The sequence below is a fragment of the Notolepis coatsorum genome (genome assembly GCF_963971535.1).
Source record: "Notolepis coatsorum genome assembly, chromosome: 2".
Taxonomy (NCBI): Eukaryota; Metazoa; Chordata; class Actinopteri; order Aulopiformes; family Paralepididae; genus Notolepis; species Notolepis coatsorum.
Genome location: NC_140166.1, coordinates 141,470,986 through 141,492,518, shown reverse-complemented (window position 1 = coordinate 141,492,518; position 21,533 = coordinate 141,470,986). Strand labels below are relative to the sequence as shown.

At 44.6% G+C, this 21,533-nt stretch overlaps 1 protein-coding gene across 1 annotated transcript in view; it reads right to left on the bottom strand.

Moving 5' to 3' along the window:
* The window catches only part of LOC311223549 (aminopeptidase N-like), a gene marked incomplete at both ends in the record, with an annotated part of 163,499 nt that overhangs the window by 54,884 nt on the left and 87,082 nt on the right, over positions 1 to 21,533 (bottom strand). Inside the window, 4 exons of the mRNA XM_084308329.1 lie at positions 1,463 to 1,601; positions 2,968 to 3,023; positions 7,807 to 7,937; positions 8,318 to 8,394. Coding sequence (XP_084164455.1) covers positions 1,463 to 1,601; positions 2,968 to 3,023; positions 7,807 to 7,937; positions 8,318 to 8,394 — 403 coding nt within the window. The remainder of the gene's footprint in view (positions 1 to 1,462; positions 1,602 to 2,967; positions 3,024 to 7,806; positions 7,938 to 8,317; positions 8,395 to 21,533) is intronic.

Sequence of the window (21,533 nt, the reverse complement as noted above, 5' to 3'; positions counted from 1 at the left end):
GTGTGTACTCAGTGTGTACCTGTATGTGTGTACTCAGTGTGTACCTGTGTGTGTACTCAGGTGTGTACCTGTGTGTGTACTCAGTGTGTACCTGTGTGTACCTCTATGTGTGTACTCAGTGTGTACCTCTATGTGTGTACTCAGTGTGTACCTGTATGTGTGTACTCAGGTGTGTACCTGTGTGTGTACTCAGTGTGTACCTGTGTGTGTGTACTCAGTGTGTACCACTATGTGTGTACTCAGTGTGTACCTGTGTGTGTGTGTACTCAGTGTGTACTTGTATGTGTGTGTGTGTGTGTGTACTCAGTGTGTACCTGTATGTGTGTGTGTGTCCTCAGTGTGTACTTGTATGTGTGTGTGTGTACTCAGTGTGTACCTGTATGTGTATGTGTGTACTCAGTGTGTACCTGTATGTGTGTGTGTACTCAGTGTGTACCTGTGTGTGTGTGTGTACTCAGTGTGTACCTGTATGTGTGTGTGTACTCAGTGTGTACCTGTGTGTGTACTCAGTGTGTACCTGTGTGTGTGTGTACTCAGTGTGTACCTGTATGTGTGTGTGTGTACTCAGTGTGTACCTGTATGTGTGTGTGTGTACTCGGTGTGTACCTGTGTGTGTACTCAGTGTGTACCTGTATGTGTGTGTGTACCTGTGTGTACCTGTGTGTGTACTCAGTGTGTACCTGTGTGTGTACTCAGTGTGTACCTGTATGTATGTGTGTGTGTGTACTCAGTGTGTACCTTTATGTGTGTGTGTGTACTCAGTGTGTACCTGTATGTGTGTGTACTCAGTGTGTACCTGTGTGTGTGTACTCATTGTGTACCTGTGTGTACTCAGTGTGTACCTGTATGTGTGTGTGTGTACTCAGTGTGTACCTGTATGTGTGTGTGTGTACTCAGTGTGTACCTGTGTGTGTGTGTGTGTACTCAGTGTGTACCTGTGTGTGTGTCCTCAGTGTGTACCTCTATGTGTATGTGTGTGTCCTCAGTGTGTACCTGTATGTGTGTGTGTGTCCTCAGTGTGTACCTGTGTGTGTACTCAGTGTGTACCTGTGTGTGTGTCCTCAGTGTGTACCTGTATGTGTGTGTGTGTGTGTGTGTACTCAGTGTGTACCTGTATGTGTCTGTGTGTCCTCAGTGTGTACCTGTATGTGTGTGTACTCAGTGTGTACCTGTGTGTGTGTCCTCAGTGTGTACCTCTATGTGTATGTGTGTGTCCTCAGTGTGTACCTGTATGTGTGTGTGTGTCCTCAGTGTGTACCTGTGTGTGTACTCAGTGTGTACCTGTGTGTGTGTCCTCAGTGTGTACCTGTATGTGTGTGTGTGTGTGTGTGTACTCAGTGTGTACCTGTATGTGTCTGTGTGTCCTCAGTGTGTACCTGTATGTGTGTGTACTCAGTGTGTGTACTCAGTGTGTACCTGTGTGTGTACTCAGTGTGTACCTGTGTGTGTCCTCAGTGTGTACCTGTATGTGTGTGTCCCCTGGCAGCACGGTGTGGAGGTACATCATGTTGGTCAGCGCGCTCTGCCAGGCCAGGTGCTGCCTCTCTGCTGACAGGTAGAGGGTGGTCCGCAGGGCCAGCGTGGTGGGCACCAGTCCTGCCCTGAACACAGGGAATCACACCATCAACCCTAACCCTGACAGAGTCTGTCCACTGCAGAAGAAGAAGGTTATCAACATGGAGCCACGAGTAGAACACAGAGAACCTTCAGTAGAACACAGAGAACCTTCAGTAGAACACAGAGAACCTTCAGTAGAACATAGATAACCTTCAGTAGAACACAGAGAACCTTCAGTAGAACACAGATAACCTTCAGTAGAACACAGAGAACCTCAGTAGAACACAGATAACCTTCAGTAGAACACAGAGAACCTTCAGTAGAACATAGATAACCTTCAGTAGAACACAGAGAACCTTCAGTAGATCACAGAGAACCTTCAGTAGAACACAGATAACCTTCAGTAGAACACAGAGAACCTTCAGTAGAACACAGATAACCTTCAGTAGAACACAGAGAACCTCAGTAGAACACAGATAACCTTCAGTAGAACACAGAGAACCTTCAGTAGAACATAGATAACCTTCAGTAGAACACAGAGAACCTTCAGTAGAACACAGATAACCTTCAGTAGAACACAGAGAACCTTCAGTAGAACACAGATAACCTTCAGTAGAACACAGAGAACCTTCAGTAGAACATAGATAACCTTCAGTAGAACACAGAACCTTCAGTAGAACACAGAGAACCTTCAGTAGAACACAGAGAACCTTCAGTAGAACACCGTAGAACATAGATAACATTCAGTAGAACACAGAGAACCTTCAGTAGAACATAAATAACCTTCAGTAGAACACAGAGAACCATCAGTAGAACAACGTAGAACACAGAGAACCTTCAGTAGAACACAGAGAACCTTCAGTAGATTCCTGAGTAGAACTATGAGTAGAACCTTTAGTAGAACCCTGAGTAGAACCATGAGTACAACCTTTAGTAGAACCTCAAGTACAAGCCTGATTAGAACCTTCAGTAAATCCCTGAGTAGAACCTACAGTAGAACCCCGAGTAGAACATGTAGTAGAACCCTGAGTAAAACCTTCGGTAGAACAGTGAGTAGAACATTCAGTAGTACCTTCAGTAGAACCCTGAGTATAACCTTCAGTAGAACCCTGAGTAGAACATTCAGTAGAACCTACAATAGAACCCTGAGTATAACCTACAGTAGAACCCTGAGTAGAACCCTGAGTAGAACATCCAATAGAACATACAGTAGAACCATGAGTAGACCCCTGAGTAGAACCTTCAGTAGAACCCTGAGTAGAACCTTCAGTAGAACCCTGAGTAGAACCTTCAGTAGAACCTTCAGTAGAACCCTGAGTATAAAATCCAGTAGAACATTCAGTAGAACCCTGAGTAGAACCTGCAGTAGAACATACAGCAGAACATCCAGTAGAACCTAAGGACACTTGCCTGGCCAGGTTGAAAGCATCGTCCACCAGCTGAGCTCTGTTGATGACTGGGATTCTCTGGAAAACAGGAACGCAGGTCAGTTACAGAACACTAGTAGTGAGCTAGTGGTCTACATGGTGGTCTGTAGTGAGCTAGTGGTCTACATGGTGGTCTGTAGTGAGCTAGTAGTCTACATGGTGGTCTGTAGTCCACATGGAGGTATGTAGTCTACATGGTGGTCTACATGGAGGTCTGTAGTCTACATGGTGGTCTACATGGTGGTCTGTAGTCTACATGGAGGTCTGTAGTCTACATGGAGGTCTGTAGTCAACATGGCGGTCTGTAGTCTACATGGTGGTCTACATGGAGGTCTGTAGTGAGCTAGTGGTCTACATGGTGGTCTGTAGTGAGCTAGTGGTCTACATGGTGGTCTGTAGTGAGCTAGTGGTCTACATGGTGGTCTGTAGTGACTAGTGGTCTACATGGTGGTCTGTAGTGAGCTAGTAGTCTACATGGTGGTCTGTAGTCCACATGGAGGTCTGTAGTCTACATGGTGGTCTACATGGAGGTCTGTAGTCTACATGGTGGTCTACATGGTGGTCTGTAGTCTACATGGAGGTCTGTAGTCTACATGGAGGTCTGTAGTCAACATGGCGGTCTGTAGTCTACATGGTTGTCTACATGGAGGTCTGTAGTCTACATGGTGGTCTGTAGTCTACCTGGTGGTTTGTAGTCTACCTGGTGGTCTACCTGGTGGTCTACATCACCCCTGTCCTTGCCTCCCTTCATTGGCTCCCAGTACGCTACAGGATAGATTTTAAGGTTCTCCTATTTGTTTTTAAAGCCCTTAATGGTCACACACCCTCCTACATCTCAGACCTCCTATCCCCCTATTCCAACACCAGGTCCCTCAGGTCAGCCGATCAGAGGCTCCTGACAGTCCGGAGGTCTAACCTCAAGCTCAGGGGGGGCCGTGCCTTTGCTGTCGCAGCCCCTGAACTGTGGAACAGCATCCCCACCTCCATTAGGCTCGCCCCCTCGATAGATGCCTTCAAATCGAGGCTCAAAACCCACTTCTACCTACTAGCCTTTCCCGTTCACTGACTCATGCCCTGTTTTTCTATGTGTTTGCCTGTGTGCCCTCCCATAAAACGGAGTGTGATTGTTGTCTATATGTATCTTATGTATTTATGTATTTACCCTCTGTACAGCACTTTGGTTGACACGCGTCATGTGAAATGTGCTTTATAAATAAATTTGATTGATTGATTGATTGATTGATTGATGGGGGTCTACCTGGTGGTCTACATGGGGGTCTACATGGGGGTCTACCTGGTGGTCTACATGGGGGTCTACATGGGGGTCTACATGGGGGTCTACCTGGTGGTTTGTAGTCTACCTGGTGGTCTACATGGGGGTCTACATGGGAGTCTACCTGGTGGTTTGTAGTCTACCTGGTGGTCTACCTGGTGGTCTACATGGGGGTCTACATGGGAGTCTACCTGGTGGTTTGTAGTCTACCTGGTGGTCTACATGGGGGTCTACATGAGGGTCTACATGGGGGTCTACCTGGTGGTCTACATGGGGGTCTACCTGGTGGTTTGTAGTCTACCTGGTGGTCTACCTGGTGGTCTACATGGGGGTCTACCTGGTGGTTTGTAGTCTACCTGGTAGTCTACATGGGGGTCTACCTGGTGGTCTACATGGGGGTCTACCTGGTGGTCTACATGGGGGTCTACCTGGTGGTCTGTAGTCTACCTGGTGGTCTACATGGGGGTCTACATGGTGGTCTACATGGGGGTCTACATGGGGGTCTACCTGGTGGTCTACATGGGGGTCTACCTGGTGGTCTGTAGTCTACCTGGTGGTCTACATGGGGGTCTACATGGGGGTCTACATGGGGGTCTACCTGGTGGTTTGTAGTCTACCTGGTGGTCTACATGGGGGTCTACATGGGGGTCTACATGGGGGTCTACCTGGTGATCTGTAGTCTACCTGGTGGTCTGTAGTCTACCTGGTGGTCTGTAGTCTACCTGGTGGTCTGTAGTCTACATGGGGGTCTACATGGTGGTCTACATGGTGGTCTACATGGTGGTCTACCTGGTGGTCTACATGGGGGTCTACATGGTGGTCTACATGGGGGTCTACCTGGTGGTTTGTAGTCTACATGGTGGTCTACCTGGTGGTTTGTAGTCTACATGGTGGTCTACATGGGGGTCTACCTGGTGGTCTACATGGTGGTCTACCTGGTGGTCTACCTGGTGGTCTACATGGTGGTCTACCTGGTGGTCTACATGGGGGTCTACCTGGTGGTCTACATGGTGGTCTACATGGTGGTCTACCTGGTGGTCTACATGGTGGTCTACCTGGTGGTCTACCTGGTGGTCTACATGGTGGTCTACCTGGTGGTCTACATGGTGGTCTACATGGTGGTCTACCTGGTGGTCTACATGGTGGTCTACATGGTGGTCTACCTGGTGGTCTACCTGGTGGTCTACCTGGTGGTCTACATGGTGGTCTACATGGTGGTCTACATGGGGGTCTACATGGTGGTCTACCTGGTGGTCTACATGGTGGTCTACCTGGTGGTCTACCTGGTGGTCTACATGGTGGTCTACATGGTGGTCTACATGGTGGTCTACCTGGTGGTTTGTAGTCTACATGGTGGTCTACATGGTGGTCTACATGGTGGTCTACATGGTGGTCTACCTGGTGGTCTACCTGGTGGTCTACATGGTGGTCTACATGGTGGTCTACATGGTGATCTACATGGTGGTCTACATGGGGGTCTACATGGTGGTCTACATGGTGGTCTACATGGTGATCTACATGGTGGTCTACATGGGGGTCTACATGGTGGTCTACCTGGTGGTCTACCTGGTGGTCTACATGGTGGTCTACATGGTGGTCTACATGGTGGTCTACATGGTGGTCTACCTGGTGGTCTACCTGGGGGTCTACATGGGGGTCTACATGGTGGTCTACATGGTGGTCTACATGGTGGTCTACATGGTGGTCTACCTGGTGGTCTACATGGTGGTCTACATGGGGGTCTACCTGGTGGTCTACCTGGTGGTCTACATGGTGGTCTACATGGGGGTCTACATGGGGGTCTACCTGGTGGTCTACATGGTGGTCTACCTGGGGGTCTACATGGGGGTCTACCTGGTGGTCTACATGAGAGTCTACATGGGGGTCTACCTGGTGGTCTACATGGGGGTCTACATGGGGGTCTACCTGGTGGTCTACATGGTGGTCTACATGGGGGTCTACATGGTGGTCTACATGGGGGTCTACATGGGGGTCTACATGGTGGTCTACATGGTGGTCTACATGGGGGTCTACCTGGTGGTCTACATGGGGGTCTACCTGGTGGTCTACATGGGGGTCTACATGGGGGTCTACATGGGGGTCTACCTGGTGGTCTACCTGGTGGTCTACATGGTGGTCTACATGGGGGTCTACATGGGGGTCTACCTGGTGGTCTACATGGGGGTCTACATGGGGGTCTACATGGGGGTCTACATGGGGGTCTACATGGGGGTCTACCTGGTGGTCTACATGGGGGTCTACCTGGTGGTCTACATGGGGGTCTACATGGTGGTCTACATGGGGGTCTACCTGGTGGTCTACATGGTGGTCTACCTGGTGGTCTACATGGTGGTCTACATGGGGGTCTACCTGGTGGTCTACCTGGTGGTCTACATGGTGGTCTACATGGGGGTCTACATGGGGGTCTACCTGGTGGTCTACATGGTGGTCTACATGGGGGTCTACATGGGGGTCTACCTGGTGGTCTACATGAGAGTCTACATGGGGGTCTACCTGGTGGTCTACATGGGGGTCTACATGGGGGTCTACCTGGTGGTCTACATGGTGGTCTACATGGGGGTCTACATGGTGGTCTACATGGGGGTCTACATGGGGGTCTACATGGTGGTCTACATGGTGGTCTACATGGGGGTCTACCTGGTGGTCTACATGGGGGTCTACCTGGTGGTCTACATGGGGGTCTACATGGGGGTCTACATGGGGGTCTACCTGGTGGTCTACCTGGTGGTCTACATGGTGGTCTACATGGGGGTCTACATGGGGGTCTACCTGGTGGTCTACATGGGGGTCTACATGGGGGTCTACATGGGGGTCTACATGGTGGTCTACATGGTGGTCTACATGGGGGTCTACCTGGTGGTCTACATGGGGGTCTACCTGGTGGTCTACATGGGGGTCTACATGGGGGTCTACATGGGGGTCTACCTGGTGGTCTACCTGGTGGTCTACATGGTGGTCTACATGGGGGTCTACATGGGGGTCTACCTGGTGGTCTACATGGGGGTCTACATGGGGGTCTACATGGGGGTCTACATGGGGGTCTACATGGGGGTCTACCTGGTGGTCTACATGGGGGTCTACATGGGGGTCTACCTGGTGGTCTACATGGGGGTCTACATGGGGGTCTACATGGTCTGTAGTCTACATGGTGGTCTACCTGGTGGTCTACCTGGTGGTCTACATGGTGGTCTACCTGGGGGTCTACATGGGGGTCTACATGGGGGTCTACATGGGGGTCTACCTGGTGGTCTACCTGGTGGTCTACATGGGGGTCTACATGGGGGTCTACATGGGGGTCTACATGGGGGTCTACCTGGTGGTCTACATGGTGGTCTGTAGTCTACATGGGGGTCTACCTGGTGGTCTGTAGTCTACCTGGTGGTCTACATGGTAGTCTGTAGTCTACATGGGGGTCTACATGGAGGTCTACATGGGGGTCTACCTGGTGGTCTGTAGTCTACCTGGTGGTCTACATGGTAGTCTGTAGTCTACATGGGGGTCTACATGGAGGTCTACATGGGGGTCTACCTGGTGGTCTGTAGAGAGCTGAGTCAACAGTCTCTCCCAGTTACCAGAGTCATAGTTAACCCTGTAGTAGCCGGTCACATTGATGTTGGCCAAGACCCAGTCACCTCCACACTTCATATCAGGGTAAACCGCTGAGAGAGAGAGAGAGAGAGACTGACATTAATGTGTTTTGTAACCCATGCTTATGTTATTAATAATTTGCTTTGGCAACATGTACAAGTAGCGTCATGCCAATAAAACCACTTGAATTGAATTGAATTGAATTGAATTGAATTGAGAGACAGAGACAGAGACAGAGACAGAGAGAGAGAGAGAGAGAGAGAGAGAGAGAGAGAGAGAGAGAGAGAGAGAGAGAGAGACATAGACGGAGAGAGAGAGAGAGAGAGAGAGAGAGAGAGAGAGAGAGAGAGAGAGAGAGAGAGAGAGAGAGAGAGAGAGAGAGAGAGAGATTATATCTTGTGTTCATAAACATCTCCACTTTTAAAGAAGCTGGTATTATTAAAGTTGTTACCAGTTTTCTCCATCAGCCAGGTGGCAGGCTGCAGCTCTCCTGCCCTCATCCAGCGGAGAGGAACCAGCCACTTGTACCTACAGGAGAACCAGGAGAACAGACGGTTATCTATATAACCATAGTTATATGAGTAATAGTGACGCTCTGCGCCTACTGGAATATATCCCTATATCAGTCTATATACTGAATAAATTCTCCACATGCACCTATACACACCCATCCGCCTGGCCACACCCCCATCCGCTCCTCTACATAAGTGGGCCATACTAACAGCTCCTTCCCAAGTCTTTCACCACCAAGGCGAAGACCACGAGTCCTCAGTGTGTCCGGCGCCGAGCGCTCGCTATTACTCACATAACTATGGTTATATAATAATAATAATGGATTGGATTTATATAGCGCTCTTCTCTGACTGACTGTTGCTCTGACTCAGATATATATATAGATAACCGTATGTTATGTTATCGTCATAGCTTCCGCTCTGCGCCTACTGGAATACAGGAGCTGAGCAGAGCGGAAGCTCGACAAATGTACCCGCTGAGGCCCCCCACAACCATCAGAGCCGGGGAGGACCCGAGCCCCCGGACCCCCCTAGTGGAGGACGGGAGGGAATCGGATCCGACTGTGCGAAGAGGGGTTTAGCAACTCAAACGCACAGGGTCAGCATACCGTGGGACTTACCTTCCCACAGAAGAACCCACGACTACACAAACGCGCAACCCACATAGGGAACGAACGGGAAGAAATAATAAACCCTGTTACCACCCCTAATATCACAGGGTCAAGGGCAAAAAGCGAACCATGTGGCAAGGCCGTAGCAGCGGAGCGTGAAGGAGGACCCAGCCCCAGGAAGGGACTGGACCCACCGGAAAAGGGGGCCTGGTGAAGCCAACAACGCCGCAGCATCGAGACCCCACCAGGCGGTCACTAGTGACACCACCCCCCACATCGCCAGCATATTCAGACAGGGCCCATCCAAGAGCAGGCCTTCCCCCCTACAGCATTTTCCCCCCGAAAAAGCACAAGTCCCTCAGGGTACCAGAACAGCAGATCTGCGCCCCGGCGGACAACTGACCAGTCCTGTGTCCTAATCACGCCGCCATCCCCAGTCCCAGGAGGGGGGTAGGTACGCGTGTCGATCTAAAACATCACAGAGGGCACCACCAAGCCGTGCCCAGTGGCCCACCCCAAAGGCGTGAGACCCCTCCTCCAATGCTTTGATCTATTCCGTTATCTCCCCCCAGAGATGAACGAGAATGCATAGAGACTAACCTAGTACACTGGCACTCGGAAGAGACAAAACTCCATCCTAGTTGCCCCATAAAAACGCTGTTTCAATGATGAGCAACCAAGGCGCGCAAGCCCATGCGTGGTTCCACACAGAAGCACCCAGGGCCAGCACTAAGTACACGTCGAGACCCAAAACATATCAATGGTAATTCTAACAAGAACCCAGATAACGTTCCCTCCAAGCCGCCTGGGAGAGCAGCAGGAAGCTGGCCAAGACACAGATATGGGTCCCATATGATGCGCCCGAGGGAAAACACCCCTGTCAACCCTGCCCTATAAAAGAGAGGAGACAGGGAACCCTCAGAGAGAGACTTCCCACGTGAGTAATAATTGAAAAGATATATGCAACATTGAGCTATGTGTCCAAAAAGATTCATGTAACAATTGGACTAAGACTCTCTGAGGAGGAAGCTCTGAAACTCTTGAGGAGGCTCCCTTACTGAGAGGGAGGTTCTGAAACCACCAAGGAGGCTCTGAAACTCCGTGAGGAGGAGGCTCTGAAACTCCCTGAGGAGGAGGCTCTGACCCAATATACACTACTAGTAGGGAGCAGAGCAGAAGAACAAATTGTCTCTACTGCATTGCATCACCTACCAAGCTCAAGACACATGCAACAGAGCAGAACTTCTTCTTAAGTTCTCACGCACTGCATAACTCATCTTGACAATAAGCCTGAAAAGAACTCACGGAAGTCTCACAACCGTGACCCACCGCCCAAATATGGCGTGGGACCAGGAAACCCCCCCCCCCCCTCCCCCTCCCTACCCTGTGACGCGCTGACCCAGCAACGTGACAGGAAGCCCGAAGGACAAGAGGTCCAACCCCCTGACCAATCAGAAAAAGGGGAGGGGGGGTTTATTAGTTCACCCCCTCATGACCCCCCACCCCTGATACAATGCAATGACAAAGCAGAGCCATGACACCAGTCATAGTGTGCTCCATGAAGCGCATGTATACCTGTCAAGGTAACAGCTTCACATAGGCTCAAATGCGAACCTGCCACCTGCATTTTTACACCTTTTCCTAAAGGAAGAAAAAACACAGACCAAGAGAGGGCCAAGGACCCTGGTACAAGAGCTTACACATGTAACTTCTGTAGGCCAATACCTAACCCAGTTGTGGATCTTAACGACACACACAACCCTCCATCACAACAAAAAAGGGCTAAAATACACAGAGGAGAGCCGTTTTCATAACGAGAGAAGACACAAGTCCTCGATTAAGTACTGGCCACAGGCCTTGCTAAGTCCACATGACAGCAACCAAACAATTTTCTGAAAAAAATTGCCTCTCTAAGCAAGAGCACAACCCCAGCAGAAGCTGAGGGGTTACACTGTATCCCCAAAAACATAGTGAAACAATATTTTGTAAACAAAATCATGTTTGAGGGGAGGTGGGGCCCAGGGGAAAACCAGCACAGCCGAAGACCTTGTTTGAACAGGTACAGCCCTGTTCATGTGTGAAAAAACTTGCCACCTGTTTATTGTCATCACAAGCTGAGAGAGGGACTCATCCCTCGATCATATGCCACTATAATAATAATAATAATAATAATAATAATAATAATAATAATAATAATAATAATAATAATAATAATAATAATAATAATAATAATAATAATAATAATAATAATAATAATAATAATAATAATAATAATAATAATAATAATAATAATAATAATAATAATAATAATAATAATAATAATAATAATAATAATAATAATAATAATAATAATAATAATAATAATAATAATAATAATAATAATAATAATAATAATAATAATAATAATAATAATAATAATAATAATAATAATAATAATAATAATAATAATAATAATAATAACTTTATTTGTATAGCACTTTTCATACAGAGGTTGCAGTTCAAAGTGCTTCACAACAGTAAAAAAATACAGGCATATGCGAGCATAAAAAAGATAGACAGGTAGCAAGGTATGGCAAATCACAGTGTTTCACATTAGGATCTAGCATCCCAATAGGCTCTCCGCTTACAGTTTTCAGTAACACAAATAATAAAAATAGTTTAAAATGATTCAGTTTAAAAATAGTAAAAAATACAGGCATGAGCGAGCATAGCAAGGTATGGTAAATCAGTGTTTCACATTAGGATCTAGCATCCTAATAGGCTCTCTATTCAGTAATACAAATAATCACAGTGTTTCACATGTGGATCTAGCAAATAATAAAAATAGTTTAAAATGATTCAGTTTAAAAATAGTCATCAGTAAGAAGTAAAAAGTGCAATAACCGACACATGAATTTCATAGGCAGTGTATAAGAGTAGGCAGGGTAAGAATAGTGCAGGTAAATACAAGTTGTGTCAGGATATCCCTGATGTTTCCTCTTGCCACTAGGTGGTAGCAGATATCTATCAGTGAAATGCCTGAGCAAAGAGATACGTTTTAAGCTGTCTTTTAAAGATGTCTAGCGAGTTGGCTTCCCTGATGTTTTGGGGTAGTTTGTTCCATAGTTTTGGGGCATAGTTGATAAAGGCTGCATTACCGATCCTCTTTTGACTGCTTCTGGGAGCCTCTAGTAGTCCAGCAGCTGATGATCACAGTGTTCTTGCTGGTGTGTAATTTATTAGAGTGTTGGCGATGTAGCTAGGTCCCTGTCCATTTAGAGCTTTGTATGTAAGGAGAAGGACCTTAAAGTAAATTCTAAATGTTACAGGAAGCCAGTGTAAAGCAGCTATGACTGGACTAATGTGCTCTCTCCTTTTGGTTCTAGTTAGCAGTCGGGCTGCAGAGTTTTGGATTAGCTGAAGCCTCTCTGTGGTTTTCTTAGGGAGACATGTGAAAAGTGCATTACAGTAGTCTAACCGGCTAGATATGAATGCATGAATTAGCTTCTCAGCATTGTTCTGATTAATAAATGGTCGTACTTTTGCTATATTTCTGAGATGGAAGAACAATGTTTTCGTCACTTTGCTAATATGATAATTGAAGTTCAGTTCTGAATCTATGATAACCCCAAGCCTAGTGACCTCAGATTTGATCCAAGGGGTTAGTCCCCCCAGGTTCTTTATTAATGTTTCTTTTTTAGTTTTGGAGCCGATAATTAGAATTTCAGTTTTGTTCTCGTTTAGTTTCAGGAAGTTCTTACTCATCCATTTATTTATTGCCAGTAAGCAGTCTGTAATGGAGCTAATCGCTGTATCATTTGGTTCAGCAGATATGTACAGTTGTGTATCAACCGCATAGCTATGGGAATCTACATTATGTTCTCTGATTATATCACCCAGCGGTAACATGTAAAGGGAGAAGAGTAAAGGACCTAAGCAACTCCCTTGTGCAACTCCATAGTTGTTGTCGTATATATCAGACATGTGATCTCCTAGTTTAACATAGAATTTCCTCCCTCTGATGTATGTTTTAAACCAGCCCAGCACATGTTCTGAGAAACCGACATGGTTTTCAAGACGATCGATTAGAATATCGTGATCGATTGTATCAAATGCTGCACTGAGATCTAACAGGATAAGGATGGAGATCTTATTCTCGTCAGAGTTTAGTCTGAGGTCACTGATTATTTTGGTGAGTGCAGTTTCAGTGCTATGATATTTTCTTAATCCTGACTGAAATGTTGTTTTCTTCAAGAAAGGAATTTATTTGAACTGAAACTATCTTTTCAAGTACTTTACTAATGAATGGTAGGTTGGATATTGGACGATAATTTGCCATTTCATTGCTATCCAAGTTAGGTTTTTTTAGTAATGGCTTTACAACTGCTGTTTTAAAGGCATCTGGGAAAATACCAGTCCTAAGGGAAGTGTTTATGATATCTAGCACAGGGCTTGAAACACTATTAAACACCCGTTTGAAGAAAGCTGTAGGTATAGGGTCAATGTCTGAGGTGGAGGAGTTACATTCTGAGACAGTTTTGCAGAGTACATCTAATGTGATGCATGTGAAACTTCTCATGGTTACATTGCGCAGTTTGCCGCAATCAGCTTTATTTCCATCATGAGTAATGCTGGCCCTGATCAAGGTTATTTTGTTGTTAAAGAATAGTGCAAGTTCTTCACACTTAACCGTTGATGACTGAGGGGGTGTAGGGGCAGTGTTGAGTAGTACATTAATAGTGGAAAAAAGGATTCTGGAGTTTCCAGCATTTTTTGTAATGATTTTAGAGAAGTAATCTTTCCTTGCTAAGCGGATGGTTTTATTATAAGCAGAACCTGTTCCACCCCAGGTGAAAATCTGCATAAAATGTATACCTAGGTAAATGGAATATTGCTCCACTTCTACAAGGGCTATTTGCATATTCTTGGTATCTAGGTACATCTATGGACCTCAGTGAATGTATTCTCAGTGTCAGAAATATTGTGTCTATTACTAGGCTTGCTTAAATAGTGATGAAACAAAGGAAAATATGAATTATGATTTTTCTTTTCATCTTTGACAGTGAATAACACCATGATAATAATGACCATACTTAAAAAACTGACACTCTCCTCGTTCAGTACCCTCTTGAGATCATGTGTACAAAAGATCTAAGGAAATTAATAAAGGGAAGATGATATACTGTATATACAGTACTGAATTCTCCCATCCGGACCAATGCAATTTGAAATATTATTATAGAATATAGAATATATGCTTATACATTACCTTATTATAGCCAATTCGCACATTTATATATATATATATATATATATATATATATATATTAGGGATGTCCGATATTATCGGCCGACCGATATTATCGGCCGATATCGGCAGTAAAATGTGATATCGGAAAATATCGGTATCGGTTTAAAAACAAAAAAAAACAATAACAATATTTGTTATATATATATCCAGTGAAAATATTAGTTACCTGAAATTATTCAGTTTTTTGGACGGGGAAACCCTGCATATATCGGTATCGGTTGATATCGGTTGATATCGGTATCGGAAATTAAGAGTTGGACAATATCGGAATATCGGTATCGGTAAAAAAGCCAATATCGAGCATCCCTAATATATATATATATATATATATATATATATACATATAGTATCTTTCAAATGCCCGAATTCAATTTGGATTTAGTATCACCAGGCGTGCATAATAACAGATACTGATATTTACTGTAATCGACTGTACTTTTTTAATTTCCCCCACAGTGTAACCGTTTTGAAACTAATTTCAGATCTAATTGTTCCTACATGCTAACAATAGTGTGGAGAAACTGACTGCGTTTCAATATTTGTCAAAAACGTTACCTTTTGTGGCTTATTATCGCGAATCATAACAATTATTGATATGATTCATTCAGAACGCTGAACTTTGAACGACCATAGTATGTGACAGGAAGTGTAGATCGGAGAAATTCCAACGCTGGCCGACAGCTATGAATCTCCTCTACGAAATGGCCGCAAGAAAACTACAATTCCCATGGTTCAACATTTTCATTTCCGGTTCCGAGTCGGATAGACGATCGCAAATCGAAAACTTAAAACGATATAAGGACACTTTTAACCTATTGCTAACCTATTGCCAACCTAACGTTTTACATTCTACATGCTTTTGTGACATAGTAGTGATGTTAATACTTGAAAACGGTTGATTTTAAAATCACAAATTATTTCCATCACTCATAAAAATATGCCTATATGATCATAATGTCAAAAGGGGTGGAACAGGATTTATTAAAGCATCTTTGTATATATCACAGCATATGGTGGTTTTTGTTTTTCTCCATTTTCGCTCCGCTGCATGACATTTCCTTTTTTCTTTGTTGACCGTATTATAGTTCAACCAGGGCAAGGCTCTAGTTTTCTTCTTTTTCGTTTTTAATGGGGCGACAGAATTTAATATAGATGACATTGCATCATTGAGATTTTCTACCATTTCATTTAGAGAGCTGTCATGATTGTGTGGTTCATGTAGTCTGATATGATCAATGAACTTTGATTCAGCCTTGTCGTTTAGGAGCCTCTTTTTAACTATGATTTATTTTTTTGTTTTAGTAAGGGTTATTTGAGTATCAAAAAATATACAGTGATGGTAAGAGAGAGGTAATTCAGTTATTGAGATATTTGTTATGCTTAGCCCAGTTGTTGTTATAACTAAGTCTAGTGTATTCCCAAGCCTGTGAGTTGCATTTGTTATATGCTGTATTAGGTCAAAGCTATCCAGTAGATTTTTTAGTTCTATAGTTTTGGAGTCTGTTTTCTTATTAAAATGGATGTTCAAGTCTCCATTTAGGATCACCTTATCACACTGGCAGACTCAGGGGGGGGGCAGGGGGGGGCGACCACCCCCCTGGTGCCCCCATGGTGCCCCCATGGTCGAAAAACGCGCGCTTAAGTGCCCTTTTGAGTGAAAGAAATTAGAGGATGTGCCCTATTGGTGCCCCCACGGTTGAAAAACGCGTGCTAAAGTGCAATTTTGAGTGAAAGAAATTAGAGGATGTGCCCTATTGGTGCCCCCACGGTTGAAAAATGCGCGCTTAAGTGCCCTTTTGAGTGAAAGAAATTAGAGGATGTGCCCTATTGGTGCCCCCACGGTCGAAAAACGCTTGCTTAACACTTTAACTGCCGAAAACGCCGGAACTCGTCATTCCCCGCCATGCTCAAGTTGCCGCGGATGCCGGAACTCGTCTTTGATATCAATATTTCAAAAATCTGTGATCGAAATCATATTTCCGTTCTGGAGCCTTGACACACAGTTCTGATCTCCTCTCAATCCTCTAGCGGTTCAAGAGCGCCATCTGGTGGCCGATCGGCAGATCGAAAAACCGGATGTCAACCTTTAACCCGGCAGGACTCACTCCATATGGGGTCCGACCACTCGCTAATGTTAGAGAGACTCAGTCTTCACACAGTGAACATTGATCGGTGGAAATAACTCGAAAAAACAACATGATTTGGACGTATATACTATTATACAACCTGGAAATAGATCCGGTATTTCGACATCCCATAATTGAAAACTGTCTACACCACGCTGATTGCCCAACGGCCCGAGGAGACTGGGGTGAGTTTTAGCGTTATATTCTAACGTGTTCTTTACTAACTGCTATGATGAACATATGACCCACATTAGATGAATGGTATAACGTTGCCCACGGAATTATAAACGCCCCCTCGCCCATCCGGTCAACATCAGATGACGTGTAGTAAATTCTAGAAGTACGTCCAATTGAAATTTTTTATCTCGCACAGATTCCTACCAAACTGTATTTCATCATCAATATAATGCATTTGGGGCTATAAATCACGTTCTGGAGAAAGCTGCAGAAAGAGATGAAAACATACTTATACTTTAGACCATATTTTAGTATGAATATGTGAATGAAAAAGTTTAACGTTGCTACACCATGAACAATACATATAGGACCTTGAATGGGCCCTAATAATGGCAATCTAGCAATAGAATTTAAAAAGTTATAGCCCTGCAAAGAAGGGGAACTTCTCCATGTTAAATAGAGCTGGCAACGGATGGTATATCATGAATTTAACCTTAGGCAATCAAAGTGTTAAGTGCCCTTTTGAGTGAAAGAAATTAGACGATGTGCCCTATTGGTGCCCCCACGGTTGAAAAATGCCCGCTAAAGTGCCCTTTTGAGTGAAAGAAATTAGACGATGTGCCCTATTGGTGCCCCCACGGTTGAAAAACGCGCACTTAAGTGCCCTTTTGAGTGAAAGAAATTAGAGGATGTGCCCTATTGGTGCCCCCACGGTTGAAAAATTTGCGCTAAAGTGCCCTTTTGAGTGGCGAAAAACTAGAAGGTGTGCCCTATTGGTGCCCCTCTAATGGTTAAACGTGACCATGTGCCCCCACAGTTGAAAACATCGCACTAAAATGCCCTTTTTGAGTGTTGAAAATGAGAGGACGTGCCCATTGGTGCCCTTCCAATGGTCTAAACTTGACCATGTGCCCCGACGGTTAAATAATGTCACGCAAAAGTGCCCTTTTGAGTGGAGAAAATTAGAGGACATGCCCTATCGGTGCCCCTCTAATGGTTAAACGTGAACATTTATGCTAAATATGGGGTATGCTTGGGGATAACTATATATAAAACGTTATAGACTGTTATCTTCATTTTAAGGGTAAATTGGTTTTGCGGCTCCAGATGAATTTTAGTTTGTGGGAGGGGGAATGGCTCTTTTGATAGTAAAGGTTGCTGACCCCTGCCCTAGAGCATGGCCCAGGGAGTGCTTAGTGTGGGGGTTTTGTTTCACTTCAGGTGCATAAACAAATAAACAAACTTGAAACTTGCATCTGCACCTGCATCTGGGTCTCTGGGCAGAATAGTCAGCCAGGCTGGGGTCAAAAGCCAGACACACATACACACGCACACACACATGCATTAACCTGTTCATTTCTGCAACTAGGGTGGATGGTACTGTAGGGCTGGGCGATTCTTGCTCAAATGTGAATCACGATTTTTCTCTCTAAGAATTGAGATCACGATTCTCTCACACGATTCTTATTTTTTCAATAAAATAATTGATTGCACTCTTTCTTAAACAGACAACATAACATATCAAAGTGCTTGACTTAAACTTAAACATAACATATATGAAAGTGCTTCACTTAAACTTAAAAGTCTATTGTAACATACAAAATAACTCAAGTCAGAATCATCATAATTTTAAAAAGTTAACTTAACTTATTTTTATCTTTTTTAATAAAAAATATCTTCATAATTTAGAAATGAGATTGCATAGGTCTATGAATCGAGATCGTGATTTTATTTCGATTAATTGCCCAGCCCTAGTGGATGGCGTGACACTTTTATGCCACACGCTTAATAGTGATTTTTGAAAAAAATTTAAATATGGATTATAAAATATGGATTATTGTAACGAGTCAAAGATGTCATACTGAGATACTTTCCTGGCATATACATAAAATATAGCCAACGCTATCCACAAACACACATGAAAAAAAGGCTATTTGCAGACAAGGGTGACTGGAGGGTTAAGTTTTAGACACACCCCCTCTTGAATGTTCAGATGCCAGATGGCTGTAACACCCCTTCCTGACAGGGAGCGACGCGAGCGAGCGTGATTGCGAAAATGATTAAAATATATTCGTTTCAATCAGACTATCCTGACCTGCCGCGAGCGACAGCGAACTGAGCAGCGATGTCGTTCCCCCCTCAAATATTCGCTCGCTGTGTCTCTAGTTGAGCGATTACGCAGCCGAGTCCCGCCCCTAAACACTTTTTATTGGTCAAGAATCGCAGGCCCCCCCACGTGTGCTTCCAGGTAACACATACACACACAGACACACTCGGACACGCGCCGCCTCATATCAGGACAGTGTCGCGCGCGATTTCGTCTCTAGTTCGCTCGCTCGCTCCCTGTCAGGAACCGGTGTAACCCTGCATCCTACTGCTGTGTGAGGTGGTAGGTATACAGCAAGCTTTCTTTGAAGTTGCAAAGATTGAGTTTGTTTTACCAATTATGCATTACTAAATACTAATGTATGTAGGCCTACACTGCAAGTGTTTTTATTGATGGCAGTATGTTTTAGCCTATGCTAGTGTAGGCTAGCTTTATTACTACTGTAGCTAGCTAACTAAACAGGTACCTTGCTTAGCTGATTATATGCTATAATCCTAACCTGTGTTCTCAATTTAGAAATAAAGTGTACACATTACTTTAGGATAGTTTGCACAAAATATACCCATAGCACTTTAAAGTTCAGTGTGGATTGCTTTTTAAAGTTAATTTAAGAGTGGTAGTAAACTTAAAAGTGGGTTTAGCATTGGCCTATATTCTATGATTACAGAATGCCAAGGAGAGAGAGAAATCGGAAGAATGTTAAAAAGCATCTGAGAAATGCTGCGAGAGGCAGCTTCTCTTTGAAGAATTGGGTCCAAAGCAATAATAGTAAGGGAGGAGATAAGGATACAGGTAGCCTATGTATTTGTAAGTCCTCACTACTAGCTACATGTACAAGCTGCTTGTCTCACAGAGGCATAGTTTGGATTATAACTGAGAATCTGGTGCTAACATGGTCAATAATGCTTATTTTGGACAGAAACATTTGTCTTAAACATTTAAATTGACCAACCATAGACCGTTTTTATTCCAATCAAGGCAAGAAGGCTAGTGGTACTGCTATATGAGATGAGAGAAGGAGAGTAAAGGACAGGAGGAGAGAAGGAGAGGAGAGGACAGGAGGAGAGAAGGAGGGGACAGGAGGAGAGAAGGAGTGGACAGGAGGAGAGAAGGAGTGGACAGGAGGAGAGAAGGAGTGGACAGGAGGAGAGAAGGGGAGTACAGTAGGAGAGAAGGGGAGTATAGGAGGAGAGAAGGGGAGTACAGGAGGAGAGTAGGGGAGTATAGGAGGAGAGAAGGGGAGTACAGGAGGAGAGTAGGGGAGTATAGGAGGAGAGTAGGGGAGTATAGGAGGATAGAAGGGGAGGAGAGGACAGGATGAGAGAATGAGAGGAGGGGGGAATACAGGAGGAGAGGACATGAGGAGAGAAGGGGAGGAGAGAGAAAGGAAGAAGCTCAACGGCACTCGAATTAACTTTAACTGTTAAACTGTTTTATGAAATAAAAATGTTAAAGGTGTATTGTTCCCTGTGTGTTTTTATCATAGAGGTGTGGTTATACTATTAATCTGGATTGTCTATGTTACATGACGCATCATAGCTTTTTGCTTACTGATGGGGTCCCATGTTGTGCCCTTTTTTATTTTCGCCCCTGCCCTTCAAACAGCCTGAGTCCGCCACTGCCTTATCATATCCGGTAACACATAGTGAGATGAGTTCAGAGAGCTCCTGTATAAATATTGGTGAGTGTCTAGGCGGGCGGTATATTGTGACGATAATAGCTGATTCTGTTTTGAGCTCAATGGCAAGATATTCCATCAACATGAACTCGCCTAGTTCTGTGATTCTAAACAAGAGTTTTGAGGAGAAGATTGCTGCAACTCCTCCGCCCCTTTTATTTTTTCTGGGTATTTGAAAAAAGTTATAGTCTGGTGGACAAGCTTCTATCATTATTGATGTAGCTGTGTCATTATTTAGCCATGTCTCTACTAGGCAGATGCAATCTAAGTTATTTTCTTTAATCAGATCATTTACTAAGAATGTTTTATTATTCAGTGATCTGACATTTAGGAGGGCTAATTTTATTTGTTGGACTTCTTTAGAGGAGGTCTGCTTTGGCTTGACCTTGATGGCCCTGAAGTTAATAGCAGGTAAACGCATTGATGGCTTATTTTTCACCATGCCATTGGCTGGTTATGATTACCGGTATGTTTTGAGAGATGGCATGGCAATTGTGCTATACTGCACCGTACTGACTGTACTGTGCTTTCGGGGACATTTGATCAGACGAGATGGCCTTGTGTGATATGGGGGGGGGGGGGGGGGGGGCGCCTTGTGCTGCTGCTGCACCTCGTGGTGAGATTGTGTCCTTCGTGATTATCTCTCGTGCTGGTATGAGTTTGATATTCTTGGAGGCCATTTAGGCATGACGCATGTTTGCTGCTAGAAGCCTTGAACCTAAGCGATTTGGGAAGAAGCCATTTCTTTGAAAACGTTCTGGGTTATTCCAGAAAACATTGAAGTTGTCAATGAATTTCAGGCCATGTACAAGACATGCAGACCCTAACCATGAATAAAAATGTAGGAGTCGACTAAAGGCTTCTTGTCCTCTGCGAAAGCATGCAATTGGTCCACTGATGGACACATCAGTGTCTATGTACACAGACTGATGTTTGTCTAGTGTGTTCATTAAACGTGTGAAATCGTCTTTCAAAGTCTCTGTGCCAGTCTTCTTTCGCAGGATGTCAAACGATCCAGAGTGAATGACAATTTTTGTTATGCCCGGTCTGATCAGTGTTGGAAGTATTTCGGCCAGCTCTTTCACAGATGTATTGTCTAGACAGATATTTTCTGTGTTTGCCATCTCCACATACCTTGTTGTGGAATCTCCAATCACTATGCAGTC